General features: G+C 39.6%; 1 protein-coding gene across 2 annotated transcripts in view; it reads left to right on the top strand.

Moving 5' to 3' along the window:
• Positions 1 to 15724, top strand: part of RXFP1 (relaxin family peptide receptor 1) — a 261940-nt gene that overhangs the window by 226075 nt on the left and 20141 nt on the right. For both annotated transcript variants that reach the window (XM_075198196.1, XM_075198201.1), the window contains exons 9-13: positions 2477 to 2551; positions 8547 to 8618; positions 11046 to 11117; positions 14603 to 14674; positions 15436 to 15507. In XM_075198196.1, coding sequence (XP_075054297.1) covers positions 2477 to 2551; positions 8547 to 8618; positions 11046 to 11117; positions 14603 to 14674; positions 15436 to 15507 — 363 coding nt within the window. The remainder of the gene's footprint in view (positions 1 to 2476; positions 2552 to 8546; positions 8619 to 11045; positions 11118 to 14602; positions 14675 to 15435; positions 15508 to 15724) is intronic.

Here is a 15724-nt window from a genome sequence, read left to right as displayed (position 1 = left end):
AAGTGTGTCATCAGAAAGTATCCCACATTAAGAGTATTCTTAAGTTGTCTGAAAACCAGCAGTCTTCTGTCTGCATGACTGTAGCCTCTAACATTGCATGTGAGAGTGTTAAGCTCCTTCCCTTGTGCATTCATCTGATGACAATTACTATATAAGCTTTTTATATATATGATTGGTAAGTCCATTTTTGAAGCAAAAGGCAAGCAAAAGTATGCCACTATATGGAGTGTAAGAAACAATGATCCCTACTCCCTTCCTACTAACATGCATACATATCCCTAAATTAGGTATACTGAAACCAGAACTGTAATTCAGTGCTATAAACTAAATGTAACCCAGCCAGACACGTCTTCAAAAACAGCATGCTCATAGTAGACCAGCGATCCATATTGGTTATGTTCTGAGCTCAGTTCAGCTGACCATGATATATTCAGGCCATCGCCTCCTCTGCTATAGTAAAGTCATGCAACCGACCTCCCTGGGTAAAGCATAGCAGATGGTAGCTGCACACACAAATCCACCTGCACAGTTCTTCTGCACAACTGCTGAGAAATCAGTCAACACAAATATTGTATGATTTCCATGCACTAGAGGCCCCTGCCTGGCTAGTCAAGGATGAGGTCTCTATAGTTAAAATGCAGGATTTTGGCAATAAAGGATCATGGTGCGGCATCCAGAGGAGGAGAGTGTATAGACAGTGAGCTCTCTTTACTGTACACTGACCAGTAAAGGATTCCATGCCATAGCTCTGCAGGAGCCACTTCTCTAAGAACTCCTCTGGGTTGTGTCCTTTGACCTCCTCAGACAAGCCCACCAGGAGAATGTTACTTTACTTTAGCTGTTCTCCATTTCAGGTAGTTTGTGCTTGCAGATGGTGACCTGTTGCAATACACCAGCCATGGGGGTAAATTTATCAAGCTGCGGTGGAGATGTTGGCTATAGCATCCACTAAGATTCTACCTGTCATTTATTTAGTACATCCTACATAATGGTTGCTATAGGCAACATCTCCACTTTTTCAAACCTGCAGCTTGATAAATGTACCCCATGGAGTCCTGCAGGATGGCAATGCATTTTTTTTGCAAGGACTGATCAGATTATACCTCTTCTATCTGGTCTGTCGGGTGCTGATAGTGAGGGAGGGTTTTTCCACAACCGAAACATCAGTCATTGCTGTATTTGTAGGAAGAGAGTGAGCCTGTGAAGGATCCATGTTCATTTTGTGAATGGGCAAATTTATCAAAATACTCTGTGGCAAATAATTGGCCAGTCTTGTCATTAGACTTAGCTCCCGAACATATGAATTTTACAGAGATAGGTGGTAACTTGCAAATATATGCCCAATGCTTAGAAGGAAGTATTCCAGTGGGTGCTATCTATTTGTATGTCTGTTAATATGCTGAACCAAGTCACATCAAGGGTGATATTTATTATCCCAACTCAATGTTTCCATTCCGGAGCAGAAGCTTAATCAGGGGCCTTGTGCAGATCATCAACAACTGATGTATTTCTGTCTCCCAATTATTTGTTAGTCAATTTGCAAACAAACCCTTATACTGTGATATAATAGTATGTGTACAGTGAAGTATAGTACAATATAGATATAAAGGTTTGGGTTGTTATACAGAAAGCAAGCAGAGAATTTGATCTATTGTGAACCTGCCTTTAAATAAGATGAAAGTCATTTTGCAAAGTAAGTCAGCTATTAGCTCTAAAACCTTAACAGTTTTGTAGCACATATTACAAGAGACTATTAAGATGAAGTAAAAAGAATCTCTATTGACAATAGGAGTTGTAATCTATGGTCTCTTCCCTTTCAGTTTATGAATCAATAATAATGATTTATTAACTATACTAATAAGAATTCTATCGATCATAGCAAGATAGCATCATACAACAATAAGCAATTTATAGTATTCATATTAGACAAAATAAAACCTGATTTTTATTAAATGTTTTAGCATTACCTACTTCAAATACAGATCTGAGTGTTAGCTGCAGCTACACAGGCCTTTCATATATCCCTGCATCCCTTTTCTCTTTATAAGAATCCTATATATTTCTGAACTGCGCGTAAACAACACATTTGATGCCAGTATTTTTTTTGGGGGGGGAGGGGGGGTGGTCAGTACAAGAGAGTATTGGCTGCAATAAAACAAATAAAGAGCAAATGTAACCGGTCCGGAATTGCATTATAGCTGTTATATGCATACATGACATTCAAGAATAGAGATTGAAGAATCATACAGATATATTTCTCCCAGCATTTCATACCTGTTAGACACCTATCTTTATCCACAAACTAAATAGAATAGATGTAATTGGCATCAGATGGGAGGCAAAATGTTTTCTTAACTATGTTAAGAAATAAAGAATTGATTGTGATGAAATAGCATAACCTGTAGAATGATTATTATATATTGCTTACTGTGACCCCTTAATTCAGGAATGATTGTTCTATCCTTTTATCTAACAGAGTAATGCTCAACAATTTCTTGGGTCAATTGCCGGACAAACCTCTTTGTCAACACATGCCTAAACTAAACTGGCTGTAAGTATAAAATATTTTAAGAGGCTGTAAGTATAAAATATTTTAAGAAGTAAAAATAAATCATGGGTTTCATTATGTACACAGTACATGAAGCTTTGTGAAGTGAGGTCTGGCAAGCTGATCTTGTTGCTTGTGATATTGTTAGTGTTACAATGTTCTCTGTATTAAATGTTGACTAAAGGGATTTATCTTGTTCAATTTTCAAAGGGCAACTAAACAGTTTTCCAAGTATTGAAAAACATAAAAAGGTCCAAAATACAAAAGTTAACTTGTTCATCAGTCAACAGCATTAACTGTTCTGTCTTATCTCATTTGAATAGACTCTGAACATAGTACTTCTTATTCTTCGCCTGCAGTTCCTACCAGTAATTTGTCACAACTGAGTGAAAGAAACCTCTAAGGGGGGAATTCAGTTGGCTGCGTTACTGCCGAAAGTATTGTGGCCTGTGCACTATTACTGATATTACGGTAATATGGTGCGTAATTACCATTAATAGGGTCATTTCAACGCTGGCTTTTTGCAGCGAACAGAAAGCATGGTTAAAATTACTGTATTAACGGTAATAGGCTTAGCACATTGTTACTCTGAATTCCCCCTTTAGGAGTTCTCCAGTTAAACCCTCAGTCACTAAACAGGGCTGCAGTCAATATAAGGATGTTTTGAGTATGAGGGGGAGACACCAGGACCAACGTCATATATCCTGGAAAAGGGTCTGATGATCAGGAAAAGTTTAGTGAGCACTAACCAAGCTCTTGCATACAGTATGTATTTTCAATGTTCAGTTTAGTTTAGCTTCTCATCTATTATTTTATATATGGTGCCAGTCTCCAAATAGAACTCAAAGTACTTTACATTGTTGCAGAGGGTGAGGCAGCCATCATGGGTACGTTCAGGAGCTATTCAATGAATCATTAATAACAGATCCTGACCAATTGGACCTTACAGTCTTACACCCCCCACACACACACAAACATACATATACACACACACACACACTCTCTCTATGGTCCATTTTTGTCGGAATCCAATTAATGTAACAGTATGTGTCCAGACCACCTTCCACTAACTCTCTGTAAGACCAGACCATGATGAGACTATAGGAAATCAATGTTGTGAAAACCAATTAAACCATGATCCATTTGTTGTCATTGTTGCTGTCATTTCTTTATATATGATTATTAATGAGTATATTTCACAGTTGTTCATATGGGGCCTGATTCATTAAGGAACTTAAATTAAGAAGTGTTTTATTTAAGTCTCCTGGACAAAACCATGTTACAATGGAAGGGGTGATAATTAGTTTTCTGTTTTGCACATAAGTTAAATACTGTCTGTTTTTCATGTATCACACAAATATCAACTTTAAATTTCAGTGTACAAATAAGCTATCAAGTATTTGTGTGCAACATGAAAAAACAGTCAGTATTTAACTTATGTGCAAAACAGAAAACTAATTATCACCCCTTCCATTGTAACATGGTTTTGTCCACGAGACTGAAATAAGAAATTTCTTAATTTAAGTTCCTTAATGATTCAGGCCCATGGTGTGTTTCCTACCACTTTGATGCTTAATCCCTGGCTCCTCTTAGTTACTGCAGGCAGAGATTAATACCACAATACCCTCAGGAGTGATACTAACAAATGTACAGTGGATATAAAAAGTCTACACACCCTTATTGGAATTGCGTGTTTGTGGTGTTTGTGTAATGCCCGAAATCAAGATAAATCATGTCGGATTTTTCCATTTTAATGTGACCTTGCAACCAATACAATTCAAATGAAAAGCAAATGAAAGCAGAAAAAAGAATATTAAATAGAAATCCTACAATACTCTGTTTACTCAAGTGTGCACACCCTAAATACGTTACTAAACTAATACTTTGTGGAAGTACCATTTGCATTTATTATAGCAGATACTCTTTTAAAGTTTCTATCAACTTTGCATGCCTCTACTTTTCACCTATCTCCCTTTTCCCTGTAAAAAAGTTCAAGATCCATCAGTGGTGAGGTGATCTCCTGTGCACAATACTCTTTAGGTCATTCCACAGGTTTTCAATGGGATTGAGATCAGGATTCTGATTGGGCCATTCCAAGACTCTGAAGCCATTCCTTGGTTGAATTGGATGTGTGCTTTGGATCATTATAATATTGGAAGGTGAAAATCTTCAGCTTTCTGACAAACACCAGAAGGTTTTGTGCCAACATGTCTTGATATGTTGAGCTACTTGTTATGCCTTCTATCCTGACAAGGGTCCTGTCCCAGCTGAAGAAAAGCCCCAAAGCATGATGCTGCTACCACAGTGCTTCACAGTGGATTGTCTTTGCCCTAAATTATATCTTTTAGAAATAAGGCCAAAACCTTGCTCTCATCATTCCATAATATATTTCCCTCATAATTTGGGGTGACTCAATAGGTTTTTTGCAAAATTTAGATGGGCTAGGATGTTCTTTTATGTGATAAACAGCTTCCATCTTCTACCCCATAGCCCAGATATGTGCAGAATACAGGAGATTATTGTCACATGCAGGGACTGACCAGATCCTGACAGAAATTAATGGAGACCCTTTAATGTTGCCATAGACCTCTTAATAACCTCTGTGATGAGTTTTCTCTTTGTCCTGTCATCATCCTTGGAAGGATGTCCTGATTCCAGCTGTCACTCACCGGACCGTGAGTGCCTCTTCACTGGTGCGTGGCTCTCCAGTATTCCTGCCAGCACCTATCCTGAACCGTGGCCGCCCGCCATCCTGATGGTCTGCGCATGCGCAGTTCCTAAGAACTCTTCTGACCTTTGCTTTTAGTTAATTGGTTGATCAGGCAATGCTCCCTATTTAAAGCACCTGTGTTCATTACCTCGTTGCCTGATCTTGGAGTCTCATTCCCTGTGAGTCTCTGAAGGTGTTCCTGTGTACTTCTCCGTGTCTTCAGTTCCCTGCTGATTCCTGCTCTAATCATCTGCGGCTTCCAGTCCGCTATTACCTCCAGTGTTCTACTCGTGTTCGCTATCTCCAGTGATTCCTGCATTGCTCATCATTATTCTACCCGTGTCAAGTTCTCTGCCTGTGTGCTGACCCAGACCCTGATTACCGCTACCACTCACCTGTGGTTTCTTTACTCGTGCTGGCGTGCAGCCGCTCAGCTGTTCCTGTATCCTCTCGTGGACAGCCTGCTCAACTGAACCGCGGTATGGTTACTTTCTATTGACTGTATTCGTTTACTGCATATCCGCTTGGACTGTTCTGCACTTACCCACGGAATCCTCTATCTCCCTGAGACTGTGTTATTACGCCGCATATCTGCTGGGAAGTTTACCTCCTTGTTCAGTCGTGAGATTCATATGCTAATTGACCTTCTACTATTAGCCTGGATTCCAGTAGTGAATTCGTCTCTGTCAAGCAGCGCCTGCCACACCAACATAGACTTGTGCATACTGTTTGGGATCAAGTTCCTTGTGCTCTTAGTGTCTACATTCTATGTTTCCACTCATCAACACTTGTACACCTCCTCACCTATTAAGCAGTGGTACAACTTGCAATACGCAGACCACTGACTTCCCCGCTACCTACCTGCACCTGGACAAGTCCTCTCACCATAAGCAGTGGTACAACTTGCTATACGCAGACCACTGACTTCCCCGCTACCTACCTGCACCTGGACAAGTCTTCTCACCATAAGCAGTGGTACAACTTGCTATACGCAGACCACTGACTTCCCCGCTACCTACCTGCTCCTGGACAAGTCCTCTCACCATAAGCAGTGGTACAACTTGCTATACGCAGACCACTGACTTCCCCGCTACCTACCTGCATCTGGACAAGTCTCTTCACCATAAGCAGTGGTACAACTTGCTGTACGCAGACCACTGACTTCCCTGTTACCTTCCTGCACTTCTTCACGTCCATCAAGATCCTCGTGTTCATATCTACCTAATCATTAACCAGATTGCTGCTAGTCATTGACTTTTCTATTTGCATCCTCTCACCATCTGCTGAGTCATATGTTCCGCTAGTCACCCTGCTACCAGAGGACCACTGTGTAACCCACACTACTCTGGTAAGATCATCATCTGGTGATATCCTGGGCAAAGACTCCTAGTGCCCGTGACACCAGCACTGTCCCTGCTGTGCTACATTTTCTCAATTTATTGATGATCGTCTTTACAGTCTTCCATGGTACATGTAATGCCTTTGAAATTATTTTAACCGCCTTTCCTGATTGATATCTTTCAACAATGAGAACCCATAGATGTTTTGAAAGCATTTTGCGGACCATTGCTAACCCAGTAGGATGTAACCAAGAAAACTGCAAGGAAATCAGCTGATTTTTTTCTGGGGCTAATCGCAATCACTTTAATTGCTGTCAGGTGTATGCTAATTACCTTTGAACATGAATGTGATTGGTTAACACTGCACTCATCTACAGCCCCATTATGAAAGTGTGTACACACTTATGCAAATGAGGTATTATAGGTTTTTAATTTTCACAATTTTTTCCTATAAATTGTCTATTTATCTTTCACTTGTAATTTATTGGATGCAAGGTCACATTAAAGGCGGAATAGGTCTGACATGATTTATCATAATTTCAGGTTTTACGTCACAAATACCAGCAATTTCAATAAGGGTGTGTAGACTTTTTGTATCCACTGTAGTGTCCACCTGAACTGACCTCACCATGGCCCCAATCATCTTTCATGCTATCACAAAGAGACACAAATATTTTATACAAAGCATTTCAATAACAGCTCTCTCTCTCTAAACTATACTGTATAGAAACATGATGTTATAAAATGGCAATGAAGATAATGTTTATTTTTACTGTACAAAAACATGTCTCCAATAGTATGAGGAATAAACACATGCTCTATTTTAAAATGTAAGGATAAGGATGTTAGAAGTCAACTTGGAGTTCTTTGCCTTGTATAAAAGCTTGTGCTTATATATGGCCATGAGATCCTCAATTACTTCTAATTGCCTTATATTTCACAGTAATAATCTGGAATACCTAGCGCTTATAACTTGTCCTAAATTTAATAAGAGCTAAGCATCCTCTACAAAATACAAGCTAGTTATAGTAATACATCTGGCACAAGCAAGATCTTGGGCTAGATTTACTAAAGCTTCTAAAAAGGAAAAGTGGAGTTGTTGCCAATAGCAACCAAACAGACTCTAGCTATTATTTATCTAGTTCAGTCTAGAAAATTATAGTTAGAACTTGATTGGTTGCTATGGGCAACAGCTCCACTTTCCTTTTTTAGAAGCTTAAGTAAAGGTACCTCTTTGTGTTTGGGTATTGGATCTTTAAAGAGCTTAAAGTAGTGGAGACTGTGCTTTGGAGGGGTGTTGGGGATCGCAGTTTTTTTGTTAGCCACAAAGCCTCTTTCCTTCCATAAAATGATTTAATTTTTCCACGTCCTCAGATGCTGGTAATCTCACGTAAAGGATATTTTTCCACAATATAAGCTGTTTGTTTCCAAGATGTTGTCTTTTGCTTAAAACTTTCTGTTATCCTTAGATTTTTGTTTGTTTTAACATATAATAGTATGAAGAATTTCTTTGGTTCACATGGTAACTTGTTGTGCTAGTTTTATCTTTTGTATCCCCATTGTAAAACATGGCAAACATGTTTCTTTTATATAACACTAAATGGGGGGTATTCAATTGTTTCTTTTAACGCGCTAAAACAAAAAAAAACGAGCGCTCTAAAAATATTACCGTTAATACGGTAATTACTCGCTAAATTTCATCTCACAGCTCCCTGAGCAGCGAGCTGAAATTCAGCCCGCTGGCAGCGAGTAAGTACCGTATTAACTGTTTACGCGCGCAAAATTACAGTATAATATGAAGTTTTTTTCGAGCGCTCGTTTTTTTTGTTTTAGCGTGTTAAAAGAAACAATTGAATACCCCCCAAATTGAATGTTATAGTTTTTTTCTGATGCTTGCATCGTATGTCATAAATATACAAATTATAACAATCTGTATTTTATTTTATAGAGATTTTGAAGGCAATAATATTCCCACCTTAAAGAACACAACCTTTAGTTCCTGCACTACCTTAACTGTACTGTAAGTAACTTCATTTTGAATGTTTTATCATTAAAAATGCATTGCTTAGTAAATGTCATGTGTAGAGTACCATACAGATGTAATATACTATGTTGTGCTACCATTTCTCAGTATAGTTTTCTATAAACACTTGTATTATTTTTTGGGCTATACAGGCTGCAATATTGGTCCAGTTGCCCATTATCAGCTGTAATATTGCAGTGCATGTGGCCACTATAATCATCATCATCATCATCATCACCATTGATTTATATAGCGCCACTGATTCCGCAGCGCTGTACAGAGAACTCATTCACATCAGACCCTGCCCCATTGGAGCTTACAGTCTAAATTTCCTAACACAGACAGACATAGAAAGAGAGAGAGAGAGAGTCTAGGGTAAATTTTTTGATAGCAGCCAATTAACCTACCAGCATGTTTTTGGAGTGTGGGAGGAAACCGGAGCACCCGGAGGACACCCACACAAACACGGGGAGAACATACAAACTTCACACAGATAAGGCCATGTTTGGGAATTGAACTCATGACCCCAGTGTTGTGAGGCAGAAGTGCTAACCACTAAGCCACCGTGCACTATAATCAAAATATTATATTTTGTAAAAATAGAAAAGAAATGGCAAAACAAGAAGAAGGCATATGGAACATTAGAACAGTAATTTAGTTATTTTCTAAATTTACCTGACTACTTTCTTTGAGTTTTAAAGATTTCTGGAATGGTTCTTGATAAACCCTGACATACACTGAGCAGACCATCAAAGCTCACTTGTGCTACACCAAAGCATTTTGCTGTATGCATCCATGGCACTACGTAAATTAAGTCCCCAGACATCTGTTTCATACTCTGGCTGGACCTGATCAGTGCTTTTTGTATATTCGGTCCAGCAAGCAGTGTGAAGGAAATGTGTGTGGGTACAGACAATGCAGTTCCCATAGAAATCAATGATGCATTCCAGCTGCAGTCACTATGAAAGCAGCTGAATGACAGCGTTTGGGAACTAGACGAGAGCTGCAATTAAAAGTCACTTGTAAGTAGCAATGTTAGGCGCTTTATTCTGTGCAGACAAAAATGAGAAAGTGATTGCCTACCTTATGAGAACCTGCGCCGGCCATCCGATTGTTCTCTATGTGCACATAAATTAGTCTTAAAAGTTTAAAAACCAAGTGAAATCAAAAACAGTATCTCATTCATTTCCAAAATGTGCTTTCAGCAAATCGTGAGGCCCAAGTCTACAAAATAGTTAATATAGCAATTTACAGTTAAATAAGTAATAAGTAATCAGCACATGCTATTTTGAAACCTTATTATTTTACACTATGTTTATTGAACCCTAAGCAGATTTTTAGCTTTGGATTTGTCTTTTGAAAAGGACTAAAAAAATAATCCTCCACTTTGTAAGGGTTCTACATAAATTAACATTTTGCAGACACGTCATATTTAAGGAATATTTAAATTCCTTACTATACATGACAGCTAAAGTCAAACTACTTATCATTTAATCCATTTTATAGATTATTTTACAACCATTGTTTCCAGTAATAATTTTCTCTTAGACAAAGCAAAGTTAAAGAAATTCTAAATGCAAAACTTCATTACTTCTGACTTATACAGTTGCATTAGATAAAAGGTTTCTCTTCTTGCCATACACTTAATCGAATTTTGAATCAGTGAATCGCTCTTGAATCTCTTAAGGTGGCATGTTATACATTTCATTTTATTTAAGTAATTTTCAGTATAGGTGGAAATGTGTCCTTACACAGCACTGACATATGGGTGCTATACAGCAACTTTTTGCCCTCACTCCTCTGAGTTGTTTAATCACAATATGCAAGTTATAAAAGTAGTTAGATGACAGTAATTTGGCTGTACTAAGGGGATGTGCCATATGGACAAAACTAGGCACCGCATATGGCACATGGTGGCCTATTTATCCATAGTGCCCCTATCAAGGCAAGCTAACAGAAATATATCGCAGAGGCAGCTGAGCGATACTTGGCTACCCCAGACAGACATGCCCAGAGCAGTAAGGGTTAACTTATAGCTTCACAATACCAGTCTTTGCTGTTGTGCTCTGATGTGAGTCGGCTTGCCGACTCGCACATGCGCAGTGAATTGAATGCCCAGATTCGGCTTTCAATCCCACTAATGTGGCAAAAAAAATTAAAAATAAAGATTTTAAAAATCACATTTATTTTAAAGAAAAGTAGAAAGTTGCTCGCTGTGACCTTTTGATGTATAGGGAGAAAAAAAAGCCTTATTGCAGTTTTGCATTGGCAATACAGCTTTTCACCATTTAATAAATCTGTCCCATAGTCTATAAGACTGTGTGGTCAAGAACCTTAATATACTTTGCAGCTCTGCTCAGAGATATATTTTTATTTTAATACTGTATGTGTATGTAAAGATCCTTGGTAATCTTTGTTTTGCAGAGTTCTGCGGAAGAACAAGATCCTTACAATAAGTGCCAACACCTTTTCAGCCTTGTCTAGATTGGATGAGCTGTAAGTACAACTACACATACTACATGTAAGAGGACAAAACATCTGATTTTGGCAAGTGGGGTCAGGTCAAGGAACCTTCTGTGGCAAGTGGTGTCCAATATGGGGACCTCCTGTGGTAAGGAGGGGTCCAGCTTGGTGGCTAGTGTATAAAGTAAAAAATGTTCTAGTACTCACCACTAAGATTCTCAAGCCTGAAGCTAATTTCCTATGTGGAAGTAACAGGAGTTATCAAATTACAAACAGTATCTGGCACTCTAATTGATTATTGCTTGTACAATAGTCTAAAAGTTATAACAAGCAGGACTTTGACATTCATTTGTACTTCTTTGATAGTGTGGTACAGCAATCCTAAGGATCCAAAGCGCTTGCATGCAAGCCCTTCCCAAAAGCACCTATATATTCAGACAGTATATATAGGGGAAAAGGCACTGCAGCCCACCATTGAAATAGGTACATTATCTAAATACACACCTCCATGCCTTGAAGCTTTATTTAAGTATCTTGTCTTGCTCAATATATATGGGATAATGCACTTACTACAGTAAATTCCATGGATATTAGAAGTCACTGAGGAGTTCTATATAAATGTACGAGGCTGGACACAGAAATCCATGGCGTCTTATAGCATCCTTTATAATTTACAGCGGGTGGTGCATTATTCCTTATTATAACATCAGAAATCACTGTTTATACTAAAGATGCTCAGGCTCAGTTCACCGAGAACCGAACACACCTGAACTTAGCAGATCCGAGCTCGGCTCGGTACTTTCGCGCGCCCTCGGAATTGAAAACGAGTCAAAACGTCATCATTACGTCATCGGATCTCGAATCTCGCGAGCTTTGGGTTCTATAAGTACCGCCCTCTGCGGCGATCCAGTGCCATTTCACAGAGAGGCACAGATGGGGAAGCACAGTTCTTGGCAGTCTCTAGTGTAGTTGGGCAGCATCATAGATTGAAGAACACTGCTACCCCTCCTCTTTCTTTTCTAAGTCTCCAGTGAGATTCTGGAGAGCTCCATTGCTAATTGTCATTGCTGAAATAGAAATAATAGGTCTGGCAGGCTTGGTCTTCTAAATCTCCAGTCATATTGTACTGTGTTATATAGGTAACATACAAAGGGGAGAGCTCTATTGCTAATTGTCATTGCTGAAATACAAATAATAGATCTGGCAGGCTTGGTCTTCTAAATCTGCAGTCTTTGTTTGAAAGTGTATGAAAATAATATTGTGACCTGTGAGGTGGTCAAAATTGACTGCAAATGACTTGAAATTAGTGTTATTGAGGTTAATAATAATGTAGGGGGGAAAAAAAATATATGTGATTTTAGCAACAAAGAAACAAAATCGGGTTTTAGAAAAAAAATCGGGATCCAAAACCAAAACCAAAACACGGAGTTAATCCAGATCCACAACCAAAACCAAAACCAGAACACGGGGGTCAGTGAATATCTCTAGTTTATACAGATGTTATTTACAGGAGCTGATATATGTATTACCATCGCTTGTGTCATATAAGCAGGGCCGGACTGGGACTAAAAATCAGCCCTGGCATTTAAAAAAAACACAGGCCCACCTGCTGTGGGTTCCATGCGCGATATTGTTGCACGCTGAAGTGGCGTTGCTGGTGCAGTCCAACATGTTAAGCAGCAACACAAACTTGTGTATCACGCTTTGTCTTCTGCCCATCCTGATCAATTCCCTTGTTGTGCAAAACAGTTTGCTTGAATTACAAAAGCATGCTGTTCTGACTGTGTGCGAAAACATAAAACGACTACAGTAAACCCAGGGCCTGATTAAGGGTTTCGGTCACCGTAGGCAAATACACCAACAGCGCCTCCCTACCCCCGCCCCCCCAATGTATAGGAATACTCCTTAATATAAATTATATTCCGAAATATTCTTCAGCATTCAAATTAAGATTGATTGCACCGTTGTCTCTTACCTGTTCTTGCTCTTCTCTCTTGCTGCTTTGTTGTCTTCTCGCTGGCTACTGTATTGAAAATGCCAAAATTTTACTATATTGCAAAATGTTAATAAACCCTGAATGATTGGGCTCTTTAAAAAAAACAAAAAACACTCCATTATGGACAGATAACACTACCCCATTGTACAGGCATATATAAGTAATATCTGAACATTTGTGGTCAATAAAATATTTACCTCTACCAGTCCCATCTTATATTCTAGTGATAGCTGAGACCAGAGAGCAGCCATGTAACTGCCACACAAAACAGATATCATGCCGCCAAAAGCTGCTCTATTTTTTAAATACCACGCAAGACATTTCATTAACCCTATAGGCATACTCAGTCCCTCTCCCCCCCCTGCAGACATTTTCAGCCCCTCTTGCCCCCCCATGCAGACATTTTCAGCCCCTCTTCCCCCCCATGCAGACATTTTCAGCCCCTCTTCCCCCCATGCAGACATTTTCAGCCCCTCATCCCCCCATGCAGACATTTTCAGCCCCTCTTCCCCCCATGCAGACATTTTCAGCCCCTCTTCCCCCCCATGCAGACATTTTCAGCCCCTCTTCCCCCCCCCCATGCAGACATTTTCAGCCCTCTCCCCCCCCATGCGACATTTTCAGGACATGTGTCGTTCCCCCCCCCCTGCACATATTTTCAGGACCTGTGTCCCCCCCCTGCACACATTTTCAGGACCTGTGTCCCCCCCTGCACACATTTTCAGGACCTGTGTCCCCCCCTGCACACATTTTCAGGACCTGTGCCCCCCCCCCCCCCCCCCCGCACACATTTTAAGGACCTGTGTCGCCCCCCCTGTACACATTTTCAGGACCTGTGTCCCCCCCTGCACACATTTTCGGATACTGTGCCCCCCCCTTCCCCTGCACACATTTTCTGGTCCTGTCCTGTCCTCTTCCCCCGGAGCACCATTTTCCCTGTGAAAATAAGAAACACACTTACCTTAGCAGCCTCCAGGAATCCACTGTGCGCCCTCTACAGCCAGTCCTACGCAGCCGCGCAAAGTGACGTCACGTGCGGCCGCGTAGGCCTGGCTGTAGAGGGCGCACAGTGGATTCCCGGAGGCTGCTAAGGTAAGTGTGTTTTTTATGAAAGCGTTGGAGCAGGGCCGGCCCACAGAGCCGTCATGACGTGTGACGTCATGACGGCTCAAAAAAATGTATTTAATTTTATATTTATTTTAAACGGGGATCGCAGGGAGCCGGACCGGCCCACATTGCCATCGGCCCTTCTGGCATTTGCCAGAAGTTCTGGATGGCCAGTCCGGCCCTGCACATAAGACATATTCCTGAGGCTAGTTCCTTTAGAAGGAGTTATATTTTACACGCCCTCAGTCGCCTGCACCTTAATGTGCTATACACCTTCCCATACAAATGGGCACACTAGCCCATTATATAGTCATGTGACCTGACATTTCTGCAGCTTCGTATATATTAGAATTGGAAACCTTTGGTATAATTAATAAATTCAGCTGATCACAACTTGTTCTTTTTGCCTCAACAGGGACTTGGCTAATAACAGAATTGAAGCCTTTTCTCCGTCTTTACTTAAAGACATGAAGGAATTATCACAATTGTAAGCTTCTAGATATTTTATTTCCATCTTATAAATATACTGCTTTTGAATTTGTCACATTGAAATATAATACTATATAGAAGATTATAAAAATGCTCAAACAGTATTGGACAAGCATCCAAGTAAATGCATTTTATTATGGAGAACTTGTTTATACATCTGCCATTGGAAAGCTGTTCCATTTATCTGTCATACTACCATTTTAAGAATGATAGTAAGAATGAAAGTACCTCAAATGTGTTGTTATCAAGGAGAACTAGTCAGATACTAGCTGTGATCAGGCTAACGATGTCTGACTAATAGAAGCTAACATTTGATTTCCTGGTGTCCGCACCAATTGAATATGCTTTGTTTGTGTAAGTGAATGTTCACTTGGTATTGTGATATAATAGCAGCTTCCTAATAAAAGGACCTACATTATCCTTTCTTGTATTTCATCAAGTCCATATAAACCTGGGAAATCCATTTTAGTAGAGCTGCATTCAATCATTTTTATTGCAGCTGCCCCATCACTCGTACGGCCAATCATGATTTTACAGGTTCCATATACACTAGTTTCTTATTAAACATAACAAATCTAAGCAAATGTTGAAAAGCTAGTTAAACATATATATATATACTTCACATTCTGCAGTTATTCTTAATGCCACATTATAATGTGCAGCATGACACAGTATATCATTAAATGCAATTCGCAAGACTATATCAATGTTAATTTATCTCCATGTAATAAGATCCAGTTTTATTCTGCTTTTATACAGGAATATTTCCTATAACCCCATACAGAATATCCAAGCAGACCAATTTGATTATGTACTCACATTGAAATCCCTGTAAGTATTAAAATATTACAGTGTGTTGAGACTGTGACATTGATCTTTTCTTAAAGATGTTGGTTCTCATAAAATTCTTTTGACAAGTAAGATGAAGAATGTGCTAGAATGAGAATGGATTATTTAAATGTAATGTTGCAGCTGCTCATCTGTTACTCCCTTAATGTGTCCTTATTCCTGCTTTTTCCCATTTCAGGAGCACCATGTTGCACTGAGG

Source organism: Mixophyes fleayi, chromosome 1 (assembly GCF_038048845.1).
Source record: "Mixophyes fleayi isolate aMixFle1 chromosome 1, aMixFle1.hap1, whole genome shotgun sequence".
NCBI classification, from domain to species: domain Eukaryota; kingdom Metazoa; phylum Chordata; class Amphibia; order Anura; family Limnodynastidae; genus Mixophyes; species Mixophyes fleayi.
This window is presented reverse-complemented; position numbering and strand designations above follow the sequence as displayed.